Source organism: Meleagris gallopavo, chromosome Z (genome assembly GCF_000146605.3).
Source record: "Meleagris gallopavo isolate NT-WF06-2002-E0010 breed Aviagen turkey brand Nicholas breeding stock chromosome Z, Turkey_5.1, whole genome shotgun sequence".
Lineage (NCBI taxonomy): Eukaryota > Metazoa > Chordata > Aves > Galliformes > Phasianidae > Meleagris > Meleagris gallopavo.
The window spans coordinates 7,386,953-7,409,188 of record NC_015041.2 but is presented as its reverse complement, the minus strand read 5'-3'; the positions used below and the strand labels follow the sequence as shown (position 1 = coordinate 7,409,188).

General features: G+C 44.8%; 1 protein-coding gene across 3 annotated transcripts in view; it reads right to left on the bottom strand.

Annotated features, from left to right (window-relative positions):
• LOC100550826 (phospholipid-transporting ATPase FetA-like) overlaps window positions 1–19,733 on the bottom strand; it is a 422,496-nt gene extending 402,763 nt beyond the window's left edge. The window contains exons 1-4 of one of the 3 annotated variants that reach the window (XM_019610325.2): window positions 19,078–19,351; window positions 16,520–16,705; window positions 13,638–13,716; window positions 4,197–4,255 (exon numbers count right to left, since the gene is read on the bottom strand). In XM_019610325.2, the coding sequence (XP_019465870.1) occupies window positions 4,197–4,255; window positions 13,638–13,680 (102 nt within the window). In that variant the 5' untranslated portion in view covers window positions 13,681–13,716; window positions 16,520–16,705; window positions 19,078–19,351. Of the gene's footprint in view, window positions 1–4,196; window positions 4,256–13,637; window positions 13,717–16,519; window positions 16,706–19,077; window positions 19,352–19,526 lie in introns of those variants that run through there. The other 2 variants (XM_031557188.1, XM_010725250.3) reach the window with 2 other exon arrangements.
• Between the last annotated feature and the right edge of the window lie 2,503 nt (window positions 19,734–22,236).

The following is a 22,236-nucleotide window of genomic DNA, read 5'->3' as shown; positions in this document are numbered from 1 at the left end:
ATCCAAGATGAAATCTGTCATTGACTCATGGGTCCTGCATTTCCTCTCCTATTGTCTGAAAGCCAATTTCAAAGTTGTTTTCACAACCCTCCATGACGTCCTAGTGCAGCTGTGCTGAATTCCAACGTGAAAGCGAAGAAATAAAAGGGAATGGGAATCTAAGCAAACGTTGAATACCCTCAGAAGAGATTCTCCTTTCCACAGAGTCCATGGACAGAAAGATTCAGGGATGTCCCACGCTGGTAGGTCCCCATTGCAGAGATGCAGGGGATACAGTAGCCAAACTGCATCACAGAAATCATAACAAAGCCCCTTAAACCTTGATGGAACACTTCTGGCATCTTGCTTTTCACTTCATTTCAGCCTTCAACAAGGCAAACCTCTTGCAGAAGTCAGGAAGGATCTGCCTACCGGAGGTGTGAATAAATACAGGACTAAGAGTTAACTTTTTGTATTTACAGACCTATATGGGGTCCATTTCTGTGCTGCAGTAAGTGTCTTTGCATGTCACCCCTTCCTGCTTCGTTTCTGACTCATTCCTAACTAATTTTGTGAGCTGGTGGGTAGTATGTACCTTCATACTCAGCCCTTCCAGTTAACTGCACAACACTTTGTACTGAAGGTTGGTTTATTTTCCTAAGCTACCGTATTCCTGCTGTGCAGCATAAAGCCAAGGGCGTCTGGGGCTGCACCACTCTGACAGCACTGGTTTCAGCTTCACACAGAGCCATCACTAGAAGATGTTGCCCCTAATCACAGCAAATCAGGTTGGACACTGGGAAAAACTTCTTCAAAAGAGCAGTGATGCACTGGTACAGGCTGCCCAGGGAGGTGGTGGTGTCACTGTACCTGGAGGAGTCCAAGAACCGTGGAGGTATGGCACTGAGGGACGTGGAGGGGATGGGTTGGCGGTTGGACTGGATGATCTTAGAGGATTTTTCCAACCTTAATGTTTCTGTGATACTATGAATAATCATCAGCAGACACCTAGGAAGCACCATCAGATCAGAGATATTTCCCTTGACCCCATCTCAGCCAAGACTCTCCTCTCAGATGGATCAGTGAGACCACCCCTATTTCCAACTGACTGCAGGACACATTTCACTGCACTTGGCCTGTGGGGACAGACCTTCAGTTCCTCCTCTGAAACTGCCCCTCTGCCTCCATGGTAAGGTGATTTCTACCAGTGCAATGCCTACCCCCTTCTCTACCCCTTCAGTTCAGCCTTCTGCCCATCCCTGTGGTGCTCAGATAAGGGGCTCTGCAGATGGAGTGATGTCTCTGAGACACACTGCTTTTTGTCTCTTAGAAAGTTTTCTGCTGAGCCCCAGAAGCAAATCTGTCCTCTGGATTCTCCTGCAAATCAAAGTGTGATGGATCTGGACATGCCCCTGCACGAATTGGCAAGCATCATTTTCTGTGGTGAAGCATTATGTTCCTGCAAAGCTGGTTTGAAAGTTTTCAAGAATTGCTTCATATCCAGCAATTGCCAGAGCTGATGTCACCCTCCACACACACAAAGGATTTTTCAGGTTTTTTTTCCCTCCCCATTTCTTCCTTCACAGATATCCTGTAGACTTTGTACCGCAAAGGGAAGATAACTACAAATGGCTCAGGGCCAGAACACTCACCCGACTGTACATGCCCATTTCCCTGTTCTCACCAGCAGCTCTGTCCCTTTCATCCATGCCTACACAAAAGAACTCTCTTTTTAGTGAAAGGCTGAAACCTGCACTCCAGCTGTGACACACAGCCTGGCTGCAGTAATAAAGCAAAACACTACGCCTCTGTTTGCATTTCCCTTTCTTCTCACTGGTCTTTCTCAGCAGCTGCCTCACCCTGGAGAAACATTTACTGCCTCACCTAGCTTTCTTACAGGAACCTGTTCTATAGGTTTTATGGATAACGTGGCTTTAAGTTACCAAGAAAATAAACTTTATCCCTGTGGCTTTCATTGTACAGAATGCTTTCTAGGTCTCGTTACATTGCTGTTTCCTTCTTGTTTCTGCCCAGAGTCTCCATTCATAGAGTGTAGTTTCATACGCACTGAGGTCCAGAGTCTGGACTGACTTGATTCTGCTGGACCACATCCTAGTGCTCAGCAGTGTATCTCCACAGCACTCACAGAAATACTAATATGAGGAAGGGACCCAGATTTAACCTTTCAAATGGAGTGAAAGACTGGTAGAGTATCGTGCATATGCCAGTGCATTGAGAGACTCTTTCCCTTTTTTAGCATTTCCAGAAGTACCCAGCAATTTACAGGATGGGACCAACTTACGAGCAAGTTTAGTCACTTTCATAAAACATGGAAATGTAGCTTTATAAATGGATCTTTCATCAGGATTCACTGGAAATAAGCAGCCAAGACATGGTGTTCAACCCTATACAGCAATGAGTGCTTGCATTGCTGCTTGAAGTATTTTAGTACCTCACCACCCACTCACCTACTCAAGATTTGTCTTTTTCTGGACAGTTTTCTAGAATTTCTAATTCTCAGTCTATCCACACTGGGCTCCAGAAATCATTAGCCATAGGTGACTAAATTGAGGGGTACGATTACTGAAACTCTTCGCCAAGATTTAACAGCTGACCCTCTCGCTGCCTGCACTTTCACACCCAATCAATAGACTCTTATGGAAACCCTCCAAAGCTCTCACAGCACTCTCCTTGATTTTGGTTATTTGCAGATCCTTGGCTACATAAGAAATAAGCTGGGAGGCAGTGACACGTGGTTATCTTTGTGAGTGCTTTGTGAGCTTTTCAGAAAACAGACTCAGTGCCAGGAGAGTTGTTTGTTCTCTCTGTTCTGACATCACTGTACACCTCCCTCCTACCTCCCTGTCCCACTGCCTCTCATAGTCCACGTTGCAATCAACCAATGAAAGATCTTAAACACACTCATAGCAGCAATGCTCACCACAGAACTCTAATAGTAGGCTCTATGCATCTCAAACCACCAGACTTGATATAGCATTTGCATAGTCTTTTATACATATTATCTACAATGCATTTCATGTTCAGTGCTCACGCAGTGAGCCTTAGCAAGGCTCTAACCTGTGTAAGCTCTGTGTAATGAAAGATGACCACTGATTACCAGTTCATGGTGCCAACAGATCAGCTACATTAAAATCTTCAGTCAGAGCTAATGGCAAGTCTAAGTTTCTATCTTATAACAAATCACAATATACTGAAATGTTGAGGTTTTCCAGTTATGAAAGGACCAAGAAAATACTGACAACGTGCCTAAACAAACAAAGCATGATTCAAATGAGCTCCTGAGTAAAATGAAAGATGAATTTCATTGCTGCAATTCAGATACGCAGAAGACAAAAATTCACAAAATTCACTGCAGTATCCATTGGCAGCTGTACATAACTTTGAATAAATACATCTTTGGGATTGCCCAGCCAGGAGATGACCCTGCAGCCAAGCAATATGACTCTACCAGCTGATCTAAACCTCCTCTGCACGCAGGGAATACAAACTGTCCCCATCTTTGGGAATCGAGCTGCCCAGGGGGCTGCCTAGCAGAGCTGAGTGATGGGCAGCATGTCTCATGGTGCTTCTTGGAGTCACAGACTTCATGGCACAATCCGAGGCCAGCAAGGCTGTGAAGAAAATGGAAAAAAAAGCTGGCAGGAAGCCATGAAGGCCAGATTCAAAACTTTCCTGCCAGAGACGATTTCACTGCCAGAGCTGAGGAACTGACACATTTCCTTTCATGTTTTACTTTAAATGGAGCCATGTTTCCAACAGAAATTTCCCCCCCAGGTTCCCTTACTGAAAGACCTTGGGGGCCTGATCCTGCAAACATGTGGCTCTCAAAAAAATTTCTGGAAATATATAAGGTCACTTATGTGCTTTTCTAGCATTAGGTTTCCTTTGACCACCATTTGCAGGGCTGAGCTGCATGGGTGACTCAGTAGTGAACCATCCCTCTGACGTGTTCTCTGGCACATCTGTCCTCCTGTTTCACCACAGAGCACAGAAACAAGCCTTGCCCAAGTCTTTCTGGGAAGCCCACAGAATTAATTCCCTAGATTTATTTTCTGCGGAGTCATATATACAGTTCACCCATGCCTTGCCCTCGTAACAGTAAACTGAAGATGAGTCCTTGTGTTGTGTGGGCATGAAATACATGCAATAGCATCTGTGGCTACAACTGCAACAAACAACATTTTCTGGGTACTTACAGCATATTCAAACTGTAGGTTAAAATTTCGGTTGTTTGCTTGAAGGTGTCTCTCTTCCTCTGCAAAGAAGAAGAATCACATCAGACGTGCTTGAAGGTAGGCAGAATCAATACAAGCATGAATGAAGCATCAGAAAGAGCAGGTGTAGCTGCTAGCAGGTGATGTCACCTGGAATCTGTGCTGTGTTCTAAATGTCCCATGTTAGGGAATTGGAGAGACTGCCATTACTGACAGAACAATTTGTGTGCACAGGTTGTTCGCCTTCTCCTGGCAGGAATCAACATTTAGCTGGAGCTGTTCACTATCCCTGTTCTGCTCCATATCTTGCCCTTGATATTTTTGAAGCTGTTTCTATGGGCCTATGTTAGTGCCATTCTTCTACTACAAATGCACATTCTAGCATCACCCCCCAATTGGACATCACTACTGCATCTATCCTGAAATCAAAAACCACTGGACAGGATTTCAAGAGGTCACCAAATCTCCTCTTTATCTGAAGAGATGGTCGTGCCTGTCACTCTCAATGAAAGTTCTAGAAAGCTTCTGTGACAGCTGTTTTTCCAATTGCCTATTCCAGGACTGCATTGTCCTTCCCACGGGGAAGGTTTTTTCCCATTATCTAATGTAAGACTTATTACTTCAGTTTAAACAAAGTGTATCTTCTCCTGGGATGATCAAAGGCGTTCCTCTGCTTCCTGTCACTTCCTTGTGCTGCTGGCCAAGGACACAGAGCCCAGATGAGTTCATGATGCAGTGAAGGCTGCTCAGCCTTGCTGCAGTTTATCCTTGGAAAGAAAACACAATTCTTATCTTTAGTCAGTTCTTACAGTTTGATCTGTCCTGAGTGGCACCATTCTTACTGCTTTCCAGAGGGCTTTGCAGCTAGTTAACCTCATTCTGGAAGCACAGAACTCAAAATGAGCCTTAGTTTGCAGCCACAGCCTTACCACAGCAGAGCAGATCAGAAGGGAACCCTACCTGCCTTTCTGATAATTAGTGTTTTAAATGGAAAACCACCTGGAAGCTATTCAAAAGAATATCCTTTTGCACCATCACTTGGTGCACTTTTGCACTTGGTAGACAGTGTGCCAGAATATGACCCATTGGGGCTGATCCCTTCTGGCACAGCTGATGCCTCATCCGGCAACACAGACCCTTGATTTATCCTCACTGAAATGCATCCAAACTTCTTCAGACTTTTCCTCCAGTTACTCAACTCTTCTCCTATCTTTCAGTGTGTTGTAACCTCCTGCCAGGAGCAGATTTACTGACTGTGCTCTTCAGAGTGCTAGCCAACCAGGAAAATAAAATACTGAATACCAGATCCAGGATATATCCACGATGACTCCTGAGTTTGATTATCAGTCATTGATAACTATTTTCAGTGTATTATTTTCTCAAAAATGTTGGCAGTTGGCCTACACGGATTTTATCTCAAGCATGTATCTCCAGCCTACTTGTATAAATGCTAGAGATGACAGCCAAGACACATTACATCTATCTAAGGTTTCTTTGTTAGCCCTCTGGCTACCACTAACACAGAATTAATTTGTGTTGGATGTAGAATTTCTGGACTGCTGGCTGTTAATCATCTCTTCCACTACACACTTCCAGCCACTTTGAAGTGGTTTGTTTGACTGTTTCAACCTTCACCCAAGAAGTGAAGCGTACATATCTATAATTGCTCAGCTTTTCTTCTTCTCCTTTTTCAAGGTAGGGCCTTTTTGCATTGTTCTGAACCATACCTGCCTGTGCTCCGGAGTGTGTCCAAGGCAGCAGGCTCCAGGCTACCCTCTGCCTCACTAATCTGCCCCCTTCCTTCTTTATTCCAGCCCCAAACATCTCCCCTTCTCCTCAGCTGGCAGCAACTAATGTGTGAGGTGCTTAACTAAGGAAAAAACATACATCAGATTTCTCAGCATGATTTCCTCAACTTTTTCCACTAGGCAGCAGACATAAAATGTCTTTGATCTTCCTCTTACTAGTAGGGTTACTGAACCCCAGAGAACCCAGCTTCTGCAGAGCAACTTTTATTACCTTTTACATCCTCACTAGCTCTTTTTCTTTTATGCAGCAGTTTGTGCTGCATAAAACAACGCTCTGTACACCTCCTAGAAGCATCTTTCCTATGTCTGAGGTGACACTTTCTTCATTCACCCTTCTGAGCCTCTCTGAATCATCACAGCTTATACTCCTGACCTTAATATCAATTATTTAAGGAAATCATAGCTCTGCTTAATTCTCCTTTCCAAATTTCCTTCTCCCGAGTTAATAATTCTTCATATTTACCAAGGTTTCATTCTTGAATTCCATTTTAAACACTTTGATGTTGCAATTTTTTTCCCAAGTGTCAGCGGTTTACAGGCTGATCCGGCCCGGTTCTGTGACTAGCAGGGCAGGGGGATCCGCGGATCCGCGCCTCCGGAAAGGGGAAACAGGGGACCCCACATTAATTGAAAACAGTGGCAACGATCTGAGGTGAAACAAACTAATTTACTAAACATAGTATCAGCAAAATATAATGAGAGACAGAGAGTGTCTGAAAGGTGGATAGGCCTCACCACAATGCTGAGGTGAGAAGTGCAGTCCAGTTGGGACGATGAAGAAAAGCAGACGGAGAAGAGCAGGTGAAGAAGAGCAGGCGAAGAAGAGAACATCAGGTGACCTTGCCGGGAGTTCTATCTCCTCGCTGACTGCAAAGCCCCCTGGGGAAATGTAGTTCTTCTTCTCCTCCGGACAGGCACCCGGAACTTGAGCATCAGCAGTCAAAGCCCCAGTGCATTACATGATGTTATGAAGTGGAGTACTGATAACCAAAAATCATGAAACCATGACACCAAGCAACAATGGTGCTGTCACCATTCCCATTTACACTACCTCCCGCTCTCAGCTACCCAGCCAGTTCCTCCCTGTTGAAGGCAACCACTTCTGGAACAGATTCCTCTCCATCTCCAAAAACTATCTACATCTGCACCAACAGATTGTGCCTGCTCAGCCCAAAAGCAGAATAATATATGGTTCACCCCTCTGCTCGTTCCCAATTCTGCATCTGCAGAAACAGGATTCTTTATTTAACACCATGCCCTATCGTCCAGAAAACTACATTAATTTCCACTGAAGTCTGCTCTTTTTGGTGCACTATGCCTATGTTCTTTACCCTTGCATATCATTACTCAGAGATATGCAATTTGTTTATCCTTCTCTTCTCCGCATTGGATCTCAGAGAACATGAACATACAAGGAAAACATCTCACTCCCTGCCACCTCTGTTATTCTTCCAGAATGAGCTTTATTCTTTTCTATTAATATTTCAGCCTCATGAATTCCAACATGTGTCTATTATACCTATTAATGATGCATTAAGACATCTAGTTCTTCCTGTTTATTCAGTCTTGCATTAGCAAGTGTCTAAGCTATTCAGGGCGCTGAACTGGTATCCTTCCTCCTTTCCCTCCAGAAACCTTATAAATAACATTGTTTCCCTAATTTTTTAAGCCCTTTTACAGATCACCAGTTTTCATCTCTGCATGTGGGCTGTTCTCATCCCTTCTAAATTACTAATTTAAGCCCTCTTTACTATGTTAGCAGGTAAATATATTTTTACTTTTCCCTCAGGAAAGCTCCCACCTGCCCCGGCTGGGTGGTACAAACCAATACAGAGGCTTCATTCAAGACTCTGAAAGTGCTTAATCCCTCACTACTTTTCTCAGACACATATTTCTCTTCTGTCACAACAGGAAAAAAATGTGCAGAGAGACAGAAAATGCTTGTCCAGTGCCCAAGAGGAAAAAAGAAGCAGAGCTCAGCTGGTCCATGCTGACCTGGCTCCACCTATTGTGTTAGGTACCCCTTCAGAAATTTTCTTGAGAGTAACAGCTGTTACCAAAGTAGATGACAGAGAAAGCATAATCCCATGATGGACAGATGTACAAAGACATCTAGAGCTGCTAGTCTGGGCTGGCACTCTGCAGGTATTTATTCCTCTCTCAGGACACAAGCAATTGCACACAGCATGCTGCAGCACATCCATCTCGATACCGGCACTCCTCACTTTCAGAAGACCCAAGCTCTTAGCAAGCGTCAGCCCTCTTGAAGCAGTGTCCTTTAAGGCCAAAATACAACGCTTTTTTTAATGGAAAGATTTTCATTTTCCTTGCTGGATATCATCCAGTACCTTCGCTAAATCAAGAACAACCACAAATGGCAGAGGGTGCCTCATCCAACATCAGCGAGCCAAACTTTCCCTCCTCCAGTCAGTCCAAAGGAGAACCACCACTGACCACTGACCAGAGGCATGTGGCAGCACCATCTCAGTGATTTTATTTTGGGGGAAAAACAAAACAAAAACAAACAAACAAACAAACAAAAAACCCCTAATAATAATAAAAATCAGAACCCACTATATTAGACCAGACAACTCCTAGTCATTTCTGTAACTGTTTGGGCAGAAATAAAGACGCTTGGATGACTGCTGTAAATAAAAAGTAGTGAAAATCTACATTACCGCAGCTATGCCTGGAAACCACAGCTCAGACTATTCTGGATGTAGATCCAAGTACATATGTCTTATCATGCACTGGTAATTCTGGAAGCATTGAGGAAAGAGGAAGGGAAATCTGAAAAGCGATCGCATGACAAGTTTTTCAGCTCTTGAAACTTTTCTTTAATCTCTAAGCAACTTGTATTAAACTTTCTGCTTCTGCAAACTGCAGTTACAAATCACTGGAAAGAACAAGTGGGATCTGTGCTCCAAGTTATCATCTCACTGCCACTGAAAACTATTTTAAATTATTAATCACTGGAAACTCAGCGTACATAAATATGGCTTAGTGCCCAGGTCTTGGTCTAACCATGAGACCAAGTCACTGGGAAAGTTGCTGCTTTCTCAGGCAGACAGATTTAGGAGCTAAACCAGAGAGTAACATCTGGATTTAATAACATGAAACCTGTGCCAAAAATGAGCTATGAATGTAAGTGGACGGCTCACCAGCCTTCTCATTTAGGGCTGTTGCATGGAAAAGTCCTGCAAAAGGTTAGATTTGAGGTCTAGTCAAAGAGCTTGGAAATTTGCTGCTGGTTTATGCTTAAGGAGCAAGTGCCAAGAGCTTTAAACAGGCCTCTGGAAAGGGTTTGTAGAAGTTAGGTCTTGTGGATCCAAGGGCGGGGGGAGGTTAAGATCTGCCTGGTTGTGCCAAGTCATATACAAACTAGGGCCTGATATCTCATGCTTGAAACAAACACAGCCCAGTTAGGGGAGTGCCAGAGTAACCAAGCCTGACAACAGAACTGAGACAAACTCTATAAAATAATAAATCTCTGCTCCACCCTTTAAACAAGTGACCTCAACAACACAAACATCACACTGGATGAGCTGCAAAAAGTGGCAGCTGGAAGCTGAGCTCATCTCCTCAGCCTCGCCTGCAGAAGGGCTCTTAGCAAAGCCATTCACCTTACCAAGTTGTGAAAGCTGTAGCCTCATATACCTTGTTCCTCAGGGCACATATCTGATCTTCCTGCTACAGTCCTTTAGGAGGCAGACATTAGGCCTCACCCCAAGAGGCTGTAGGTAGTCTTAAAAGATCTCCACCAGTTGAAGCACACCTTTGCTTTCAAGACTTGCAATGAAGAATGATAAAATCACTTATATAACGACCTCTAAGATCATCTAGTCCAACTCCAACCCATTTCCACCATGCTCACTAACCACGGTTAACCATAACCATAACCCTCAGCTCCATGTCTCCATAGTAATTGTTCTTTTTTGAGAGAAAAGGGATGTATACAGCAAGATTCTTGAGTATCAATCCAGAGTACTTACAGCTGGGTTAAAAAATACAGGCTTATTTTCTGTAACATACACCACAAGATTTTCAAACTACAACATGGCATTATCTTGATGGGACCTGAGTGAGTTCTACACAAAACCAAATTCAGGGCTCTTGATCCAACAAGATCAGTGCTTTAATACAAATCAGAGAGTAGGTGTCTACAACATCTACAACATCTACATCATACAGCTGGTCTGAGATGCAGATAAAAAGTGAAACTTAAGGCAGTTAAGATGCCCCAGGCTAGGTTCAGGTTGGATATTAGGTAAAACTTCTCAGAAAGAGTGGTCGGGCACTAGCACAGGCTGCCCAGGGAGCTGGTGGAGTTCCTGTCCCTGGAGGTGTTCAAGAATCGAGTAGATGTGGCACTGAGTGACAGGGTTAGTGGGCATGGTGGAGCTGGGCTGGTGGTTGGACTAGATGATCTTTGAGGTCTTTTCCAGTGTTAATGAATCTAGTCTGAGTATCAGCGTAACACCATAAGGTTCCGAGGGCTGACATGCCAACTCCATGCCACAAAACCAAAGAGCATCCTTGGCTTAAAACGTGCTCTGTCATGGTGCAGCCATGCGCATGCAGCTGGAGGAGATACAAGAGCCAGGTGGCTCAGAAATGGGAGAGGTAAGGATTATAGCTCAGACCTGCCTGGGTGGACACAAGGCCAACTGCAAGGTAAACAAAGGTATTCTCACTACTGACTTGAAGGAAGGGCTCTCAAGGGCTCTGTGTTATAAAACTGCATGGTTTGAAAATGCAGATACCCCTTCCTCTGCAGAGCTTCTCTGGCTGGATGCTGGCAATCACACGCCTTTTCATCTCTGAAATGGATAGCTTGTACTGAGTGTGAGGAATTTAGTTTAGAAATCTGGAGGCAAGGCCATTCAGATACAACATCATAAACAGAATTAGCCTATTCCTGCCTGCCCTTTCCTCCATTATTAAATAAGGGTCTTCCCTATCATATCATTTTATTCTCAGAATAACGAGAATACTCGTTCCTCCTAAGGAAATTAAATGCAAGAAATGCACATTTGTGTCAATGGATCGTGTTTCATGGACACAGTGGAGCACAGCAACTGGAATTTGCCAGCACAGGTGAAATATTTCATGTGTTTCTGCACAAGTTATTAAGGAAAGATGATATTTTTTTTCTTAAGTGGGTCTTCACTAACAGAACATCCATTTAAGAGAGACCTCAATTTTCATACAGCAGATGCAAGGTCTGAAATTAAAAATGTCAAGGATGAACTGGAATTATTTCTGCTTGAAGACCAGTAAATGTTTAACATAATGCTAAAGTTCAATATTGGGTCCTGCCCTTTTCTAGAAACAGCATTTGATATTATCACCATAAGGAAAGAAGAACAAGGAAGGGCTCCAAAAGGACGCCTTTGTTTGTCCACCATGTTTACACTTGTGTCAAAACAGGACTGCTGGGAGGACACAGGTCTGGAAGAGGTGCTGGATAACCTTAAAAGAGAAAGCATTCCCTATGAGGTCTTTTTGGGAAGGGATGGAGTGTGCCTCCCCTATCCCTTCTCCTGCCTTACTGCTAGCTCTGATTCTTCCTTCTCTTCCTCCCTTCCTCCTCCTACTATGTCTCACCCACCTGCCTTAGCTCTGGGCAAGGGCTGGGGCTCTCCAGCTCTCAGAAATGCAACAGATTATTTCTCAAGTAGCATTTGCATTTCTCATGTGTTGTCAGCCCGCTTCAGAATGAAAAATAACAATATTCAAATATTTCAGCAGTGAAAATTCTGTGTCATCTTCATTTTGGGGAAAAAAAAAAAATTTGGAAATTTTATTTTATTTGGCTTAGATTTTCTTTGGTATCCTGTTTTGAGTAATACTCGTTCAAAATCATTTGGCCACTATCAGCACGCCAAATAAAGCAGCTGAAATAGATATTTCACTTCATTTTGAAAAAGCAGTCTGACAGTGACTGGCTGGCACATATCACATCCTTTACTAGAAAACATTATCTCAGACATGCACCACAGCTTGACACAATTGCACACGCTGTCAATAGCAGCAATACTCAGTGATAGGAAGTGATATAATATCATAAAAATAAATACAGATCTGAAACAAACTTTGAGAAGCTTTTCAATTCACAGTTATTTTCCTAATGGGAAATTGTATCCAAATAAATATATTTTTCACACTTGGTGTCTGTTGTGATTTTTCCTGCTGGATATTAACGGGAGTCCCAAAGGTCAGCCAAGTTTTAGGCCCGTGGAGTGAATCTTGGGCTGTACTCCTCCTCAGGAGCTGCTCGTCTCAGCTGAGCCCAGACCTCAGCTGCTCAAATACCATCCACCCTTCAGCAGCAAGAAGGAGAGCCCTGTGCAGCTTTCCAAAAGCCTTGTCCTAGTTTAAGCCCCTCCTCTTCGTCTCACTGTGCTGAGCTGATGGACATGAAACTGCAGCAATGATCCCATTTTGTCTTCAAATTCTTCAAAATGTGCAAACTGTACTCTTTGGTATGCACGTTGGGTTCAGGGTACTTGTGGACATGAGTTTTCCCTGTTCTCTATTTCTGAACGTTTAATAGATGGCACCTGACCATCTCCATCCTCAAGATACAAAGCACCAGTGCTGAGTTCTACTGCCATGGGAACTATCCAGTGAGCAGAGATTTTCCCCATTTCTCAGCCACTGCCAAGGCTTGATCCTTATTTCTTCACAGACTTCTGAACCAGAAGTCTTCCCTCTACTCTTACCTTAGGAAATACTCATTGCAAGTCAAGTCCCACTGAAAAAGACTTCACAGATACTGTTTCCATGGAAACACCACTGCTGCTTACCAAGAGATGTAGTCCACTTTGACTTGAAGAACCTCACTAATGCTGACATCTTAGGAATTAGTTTCCTCCAACAACTTTTTTGTGCCTGATATGGCAGGGACTGGAATTAGATGATATGTGAGGTCCCTTCCAACCCAAGCCATTCTATGATTCTGTGGTTCTGTGATTCTATGACACACAGACTGTATGATTTCTAGACCCCCAGCGTGTGGGGTGTTCCCTGCAGAACAGCCTCATCTGAATCACAGAATCACAGAAAGGTTGGAAAGACCACCAAGATCATCTAGTCCAACCATCAACCCACACCTCTGGCCACTCTAAATCATGTCTCTCAGTGCAGTATCTCCACAGCTCTTGATCGAGGATGGTGACTCCACCAGCTCCTGGTGCCCTGGGTGGACAGAGGCTCACAGACCAGTTTGTGCTGCCTCCCAAAGCCAAGAAGGAGGAAGGCCTAGGGCTGGCAAAGTCTCCTCCTGGGATCCACAACCTCCTCCTCCTATCAGAGCAGCAAACCACACAGCACACTGCTCCTCCGCACCTCCCCAGGAGATCTAGGTGGAAAGAACGTCACAATCCAGACCTCCCCAAGCCACTACAGCCTGCTAACTTTGCAGCCTGTTCTGTTTCCGATCTCCTCCTGCTCACTGGCACACAGCACTTCCCCAGGGCAGTATGAAATGCAGGAAGAGCAAACAGCGTCTTCCTCCACCTGCACTGCAGCTGTAAGCTATGCTCCCAGGCGCACTCATACGTGTGCTGGATTTACATTCCTTACCTAAAAGGCATTGCCAGGTCTCACTCACCTTTCAGTTTCTTCTTTCCAAATTTTAATCCAAACAGAGACATCCCAAAACTTTATTTTAGTCCAACTCCATGGAATTTCTGTAAGAAAAAAGAGAAGGTAATTCACAGCGGTTTCTTCCCCACAGCATAGCACAACATGAGACACATACCTAATTCTGGCTCATTTTAAAGGCAAAACCATCTCAGGTCTGTAGGCTGCAATTCCTCAGACTGAACTACTTTATCTTGGGGATTTTGGTCTCTTTAAAAGGAATGGGTCTAAAAAGAACATTCCTGCTACTTTGGTTCTACGTGAAAGGGAGAAGTCCCCTCCCAGGGCTTGTGCTTTAGGGGCAGAGAAATAGGGCATCTACCCAGAGCAAGACCAGCCTCCCTGAAGAGCAATCTATTGGTAATTAAACTTCTGGTGTTCTGTTTGCTGGGAGGACTTTAAAGGTCCTTTGGTGCTGGACACCAGCATGGGAAAAGCCAGCAGTGCCCAGCGTGCCTGAAGCAACAGAACACCGTGTTACTGCTTAACAGGACAGGAGAGCCAAGGTGAGACGTCTGAGGGAATCGTGATTTATCTGGAACAAGTTTCTAACATAGCTAGCCTGAAACAAGTATTTGCACTGTGACATTGATCATATTTCAAGGAGGAAAAATAAAAGTTCCGGATAGAGAACACTAACAAAAGCAAGCATGCTAACTTGCAGACATACATACTGTACCAACAGAAACAAAACATACTGAATTTAATTCTCTTATTTAAAATCCTATCTGATCAGTGCCAGAGTAGGGCTGTCTAAGGAAACAAGCGTAGCAGACAACCTATGCTGGAAACATACACTTGTGAAACACAGCCTGTACCACTGTCCCAGAGTACTGTTGATATCCCTGGGCTGTGCCTGGTGCAGACATAGGCTTCACACCTTTTTTTTAAAATGGAGGTAAACCTTAAGGAAAACTCTGTCGTTATCGTACTTGCTTTTCTGTGTCTGTGTTCTATTTTATGCTTTCTGTGTGGATATATCCATCCAATGACTCTGTGGCTGAGACTTTGGGCATCGTGGCCAATGGGGAGATGCCCCTGCCCATGGCATGGGGTTGGAACTAGATGCTCTTTACGATCCCTTTCAACCCAAACCACTCTGGGATTCTCATTCCCAGCTGTTTTTAGCAGCCTGAGATATGCCTTCTTATCCCTAGCTGACCTTGCTTTGCCATTTGCAAAATATTTTTCCATCGTGTTTCGGGATGATTACTATCATCCCTTACCAAAACTTGCTTGCTAGCATTGAGACCTACCCATAGGTTGGTATGAAGATGAGGCTTGCTCCCCATGCATCCAGAAGTGAAGACATTGGCTTTCCTGGAGCTCCAGGATCTGCAGACCCCATAGTTAGCACTATGCCCATGAGCATTTGGTACAAGTACACAGCTGAACATTTGGCTTTATTTGTCAAATGTTACAGAAGGACTATCTGCAACTCCAAAACCTCTCCCAGCTGTGCACTCCAATGACAAGGGATGTATTTTCAACAGGGGGGAAGAAAAGTATGGTTATGTACATGGAGAAGCAAGGAAGAGAAAGAGGCTCTATGCCTTCTTCCAGCAGTAAACATGAAACAGCCAATAGAGCTCAGATCCACATCTCATCAACAAACATGAAAATTTTTCCAGCTCCGAACATGGGTTTTGTTAATGACTGTAATTGTAAGATCACCAGTATCAGATATGAGCTCAGTGTGGCAACAAGACAGCAACAATACACTAACCTGGCAGGCACAGCACCTTTACTTCCTTTGGTTTCTTGGCACAATTGATGAGGATTGCATTCCTTGCACATCTTTGCTCAGGAGCAAATTAAAGTTACCACTGTGAGCACCTTGATTCAGCACAAATAATGCTGCATGCCCTCTGCTCCCACAGTGCACTGCCTTTTAGGGCAGATGTTGCTGATAATTTTGCTGTGTCCATTCACACCAAATTCACCTTCCACGTGTTATTTCTATCACAGATTTATCACAGCAGCTTACTTAGCCAAAGTGCAGGAATTATGAACCCAAGCTGACCCGAACCTGTCTGCAAAATTCAATTCCTGGCTTGTCCTAACAACAATGCTGCCTGAGAACGTGTCAGTCCTCAATGGGCACACATGTAATACCACTGAAGGCCTGACACACCCCTGTTGTGCAAAAGTGTACACTTTATTTTCATTCTATTACAAGTACCTCCATCTTCTTGTTATTATTGACTCATACATCTAATCCTCATGCTCCTTTACTTAGCAAACCACACAGCATGCTAGCAACCCGTTTTATGCCAGTACACTTCCATTCTTGTGGGTGCCAGTCCCAGAGGTCATTGGCTACAAGCATGAAAACAAACCTAAGCATATGGTGGAGGAGTAATCCCTTGTGGTGCTGCTCCAGATCCTGCTCTAGTTGGTGCTGGTTGTCATGGCCTGTACAGCAAGATGGCATCTCCTGGGTGATCCTCACTCTGCCTGTCCTCCATCCCAGCTCTTTTCCTGGGCAGACCTGCAGACTGCAAGTCTTCTCATGGGCAAGCTACATCCCAGATTTCACCTTATTCACATCTCAGTTCAGTTTTCTTTATGCCTTCATTTTTTACTCTTTTTTTTTTCAAAATTGAGATTCAGTTTCCTTTTCACACATTGCAACTAAAGGCTCTTCATCCCCTTATCACTCATGTGCACTGCTTTGGTCTTAATTTCCCATTGTGCTTTCTGGAAAAAATGATGTCTCTCATATGTTTCATTTTTATGTGGCGCAAAGCACTTCTCAAATTCTGGCAAACCACTTTCACAGCCTCCTATTCCTGAATTAACCGAAAACCCATAAAACACATGAAAAATTTTGGTAATCAGAAGACAGACCATTTCCTGCTTGCCTTTGTTTCCCCTGGCACCAGCTGTTTCCAGATGCAAAGTGAAGCACTGCTTAGACCTCCTCAAGCTGCCTCCCCTGTGTCAGCACCGACTGGCTTTTCCAATGTTCCATCTTCTCAATGGTTTTGTTTCCTTTCTGTTTAGTCCAGATACCTCTCGCTGCTCCATGATGCACTGGGGATAGAGAGGTCTTTAATCACACAGGTCCAGCTCCTTTGCCTAGCAGGACACAGCTCACTCCCCTGTGTCTCCACAGCCTACAGCATAAAAGTCATTTTAAACTCCAGTTCCCACTTCCCAATTTAAGGGGATTCATGAGCTATGAATACATTACCCTTTTTAACTACTGAAAGCTTTTGTACCTGTAGCACTCTAGAAACCATCTAGATGAGATGCCACCACAATGAGGGGTAAAAAAAATTAGGAACGGGACAGCAAAGCAGTGATGAATGGAGAGCAGATGGTCCAGATGGAAAACATGGCTGCTTTCTTGGCCCCATTTCTCTGGGCGTAGCTTCACAATACATCAGACTCAATGATAAATATGAACTAGGAAATACTCAGTGCTTCTGCTCCCATCACCTCGCTCCAGACTCTGTGAAATGATCCACACTAAATAGAATCACTTTTGGAAGGGTTATTTCAATCCAGATCATGAGGCATCATTGAGTAGAGGCTGAAATTCCTGAGCAAACATTGTTTTTAGCAGCTCTGAGGTAGCAGCAAATTGTGCTCTAATATTAGAAATGAGCACCCAGAGACCAAGTTAAACAGGCAGAAAAACAAGATTCCTCCAGCCACCATACACAGTGTGGTACTTATAAACTCCGAATAACTGAAATAGATCTGCCAGGTAGATTCAGAATCCATGCCATGCTTTCACTCACCAACTTTCTGTGTCAGATCAAGTTTTAAAGTTATTTTTGTTTCTGTATTTAGTTTATGTAACAACCACAAATATCCATGTCTTACGTTTTTTTTCTTTTCTTGTGCTGAAGTACCAAATGATCAACTAAATACCCAACAGCTCAACAGATGAGAAAACACATCCCAAGCACAGTGCATCACAATGAGTTCAAGACTGTCCATGTTGTAGCCTTGGTGAAGCAATGCTGTCAAGCACCAGGACGTGAAACAAATCAAAGCCCCAGATTTTGAACGCATATCACCATAAGCTGCATTTGAAAGCATAGCTGGGGAAATTCAGAGGGTTTAAAATACACGAGGTTCCCCAATCTCTCTGCTTTTTTCATCCCCAAACTGCACTTCTGCTAAGGGATGCATGATGTCAAACACTGAACCAGAAGTCACATTTGCTCCTGGGTATCACAAAGAGGGATGTGATAGCGGTGCAACTCTTTCTAACGCTCAGGGAAGAGCAGCACAAAGGCCTGGCATGCTTGGCATGGACTGACCTTGTAAGGTGCCAGGTAAAGTTATGTTTGTAAAGGGCCTCCTTCAAAGGTCTGCTGTGTTAACTCTTTCAGACAAACTACTCAAATTCTGGTTCCTGAGAGTATAGTGCCTTTTCTTCCTCCTATCTAAAGCAAATACTAATGTTTCAACCAGAAATGGTTGGTACTAATCATCTTTAAAACTGGTATGTGTCAGCACGCACTTTTTTCCACCTCTCCTTACACCCCCTTTTGTTTGAACACCTCAGAAACAAAGCAGGCAGCAGCGTGTCCTGCATCCCCCCAGGTGGGGGACACTGAAAGCAGGTTGCAGACATGGCAGCTAAAACGTTTGTTTTCACTCTCAGAATCAGGCTCCTTTGGGGCTGGAATGGGGCAGGTATGAATTCACGTAGGAATAAGTTGAAGAAACTAAACACGGTCACTCTGAACATCAGGCTTTGCAAAAGAAGTGGTGGCTCAGATTTAAATCTATTCATTCACTACAACGACTTTGACAGCCACCCTGAGAACTCCCCGGCGCGTTAAACACTTGAAGGTGTAAGTGAGATGGGGTGAGCCAGCCCCTCAGCCAGCTGGACATGCAGAAACCCAGGAAACTGCGCAGCGCCAAGCGCTGCTCCCCCCTCCCCTCCAACACACCAGCGCAATTAGCTGTAATTGCCGGGAAACAGCCTGTTATCTGCCACGTCTCAAAGCCACGATCCAACATCCTCCATCTGTCTTCATTAAAGCACCCCTCAGCGCTGACACCGGGTAGGCGGCCGAAACGGGCGTGCGCTCCGCGGGGCGGCCGCGCTCGGTTTACGGCGCGCAGCGGTGCGGAGCGGTGCGGAGCGGTGCGGAGTGGTGCGCTCCCCCCGCGCCGTCGAACAATAACACCGCGGCGGCCGCTCCGCGCGCTCCGCCCCATCGGGTCTCTCGCGAAGGAGGGGGCTGGGAGGTAGGATGGCGGGGGGGGTTTGAAATATATAAATAAGTAAGAAAGAAGCTCAGCCCATAGCACGACGATTAAGCTTTATAAAGTTGCCCGGGGTTTGGAAAAGCGTAAGTTTCCCGTGTCCCCCCTGCACCCCCCGCGAAATGTTGACCGAGGAGAGAGGCTTGGCGAAAGGAAACGTTCGATCTTACCCTGGAAGGCTCCTAAAAGTCACAGCAACAGAGCTGCTGCCCTCCATAGCACTCCTCTGGTCTCGTTTACTCGCAGCTCGATCCCCTCCCAGGATCAGCAGTTTCAGCGGTGGCATTCATCTAAGGAAGCAGAGCCACGTGGGCATCTTGTGCTTCTCTCCCACCCCGAACGATCGATCCGGCGTGGCCCTGCTCTGCCATACAACGTCCCCGGTAACTACTGCACTTACTCCAACTTCCCTGCTTCTTACTTCAGTCACTAGGCTTGGCTTCTCGCCAAATCCTTCCTCTTTTTTTTTTTTTTTTTTTAAATTCTGTTTCCTGTAGATAGGGAGAGAGTAGCGGTTCCCTTAAAAAATTAAACACCCAGCACAAAGAGCTGCAAAAGACCCCACTTGAGCAGAGCACCCGGAGTGACTCTGCAGGAGACAGCTGATCTCCTCACCTACCTCCTGCCGATGCAGAAGCGTTCAAAGCAAGAGGGTGAAAGCGTCCAGCATATCAAATTGCCTCAAAAAAGAATGAACCTGGTAAGGGATCCATCTCCCAGCAGCTGCCACCCCGCGCTGTACCGCTGAAATAGTCAGGATTCCCTAAACCCAGAGAAGCTCTACAAGTTGATCCCAAGGCTCCACTTGCACGCTTTCAGACAGTCGCGAGCAGCAAAAACTCTGCAGAGAAAAACCTCGTCAAGTAGAATTGCATAATTGCGACCACAGAGCTTCCTCCAGCCCGTCGGAGGATCGCTCAGCTGCCAAGACGTCAGGGGTTGCTCATCGCTGCAGCGTGACCTCCTCTTGACTGCCCGGACACCCATGTGGCCTCATTGCCCTCTGGAACACTCCTTGCTGAAAGCCCCAAGTGCCTCGAGGAACCTCTCAACCTTCCCCTGTCTCCTCATCTCATTGATTTCTTTCCCCAAGTTATGGGACCATATAGGCAGTGACCTCCTATATGCCAGAGCCTGTCAGGTTCACTGAAAGACTAAAACTGGGCCAACGGCAGCAGTAATCCACCTTCCTGTGGACTGCAATTATTCCGCGATCACTGCGTTCTTTGCCTAAGATGTGTCAACAGTAACATCAGCCAAATGTATTTCTCTCACTGCTTTTTTTCTCTTCATCTGCAGTGTTTTCCCACTGGGTTCATATAAATACTGCTAGAATTAATTTCAAGTCTACACGTAAATACTTGAATGATTAATCAGCTGATTAATTGTAGTCACTTAAGAGACAAAGTCTTCGCAAAGGGTATTTTCTGGAAAATGAAGTTGTCTGAAGTCCTATCAAGAAAAAAAAGCCATAGAAGGCCCTGAATGCTGCAGTGGCAGAGTTTCTGTGGTCACAAAGGGGTCAGTGCAGGGTGGCAATGAACAGGACCTCATGACACCAAAGGCAGTTTCTGAAGGAAGAGTAATAAGAGCCTGTACCCCTTTACTTTGACTCCAGGGATGTTCTTCCAAGCTACATCTGTTTCAGACAATGTTAGCTAATGATTTCACACTACTTCTACTTGCTTTGCTGCTATCTTTGTACTTGCATCACTTCAACATTGGCCACAGTCATTTCTTCCTTCCTGGAGCAGAGTTCATCTCCTCCCTTTGACATGAGAGTGGACTCAACCACAGAATCAGCTGGCCTTGAGACTTGTTTATACATCAAGATGGCTAAAAATCAGATAGGTTGTTTTGTTCTTGATTTTTGACTGAATGAATGTTGGTACTGTCTTTTTCCCTCCGCTATACATTCCCCATGCACTTCAGTCAACCTGCACATTTAAGTTTGGCACATGAAGCATTCAGAAGAGCAGCAGTCACTTAATACACCAAATCATCTCTGAAATCTCTTGTTTTATGCTTTTGGCCCTTGGGAAACAGCTTCCCAATCATCACTCCATTTCCTTCCTCCTTTACAGATTTCTAAACACATCATGGAGGGATGCTTTCTGTTTATAGGAACAAACAGCTACATCCAAACCGTGGTTCTTCACCTTTGGTTCCTCCACTTTCCCAAATGACCACCAGTTGCAGAGGGCTGGATGGATGCCATTAAGATCTTATCCTACCACTGTAGTTGGGAGAATGACTTCCAGACACTTAGCCTGTGCTGGATTTCAACTACACTCAAGATGCAATGACACTGCCTCCTTATGGACCACATCCTCTGTGCCTCTAAACAGCAATGCTGAGATCCTCTCTGGAGGACACAGAACCCAGTCTTGCCTGGTGACTTACTGAGGCTCTCGGTGGTTTAAGTAACCAGAGAGCATAACCTGTGTAGAGAAAAACAGGAGGAAAATACATCCTGGAGCATCCCATAGAGCAGACAAAATGTTAGCCCTAGTGAAAGTCCTCCCTATGCAACTGCTGTATTTAAGACTACTTTCAACCTGTATACTTTCACACCTATCCTATGCAGTTCAAAATAGGCACCAATGAGCTTTGCTTTCTGCTACTGTCTTCTAACTCCAGCCCAAATTGCAAGGTCTGAAATTTGACTTGCTGCACAATGGCTGGTACTTCTCATTACAGAGCCAACCAGTGCATACCCCAGACCCCAAACCATTGTGGTCTCCTCCTATACGCTATGCTTTTCTCACCCAGCTTTCCTCCCTGCTTCTGACAGGCTCCAACAAGGAGAGGGATAAGGAGCAAGCCCCACTTTGGAGCCCACAGACACATCTATTGTGGTCAAGAGCATCTATAAAAGCTGCAAGGGACCATATGGACATCTTGTCCCACTGGCAGACTTTCCATCTCCTGTTCTTCTTGTCCTATCGCTAGTTTCCTGGAGAAACTCCCGTTGAAGCACAACTCATCTCCTGAAATGAGAAATTCCACACTACCCTACTGGAAGGGATGCTCTGGATTCCCTCCTCCACATGAAGCTCCTTGGGTGCAATCTGAAGCCTGGTGCACAGCTTCAGCACTGCAGGGTCATACCACAGTAATCCCATACCTCACTGCTTATTCCAGCAGGTGGGAGCTGACACAGTGCTGTAAGATAAATGCCGAATGGAAATGGTCAGAATATAGTTTCAGTGGGCATGTGCAGAATAACATGACTCATCCCGGTCAGAGTTCTGTGGAGTGCCACTTACCTGTAGAAGGAAAGGAAAGGAAAGGAAAGGAAAGGAAAGGAAAGGAAAGGAAAGGAAAGG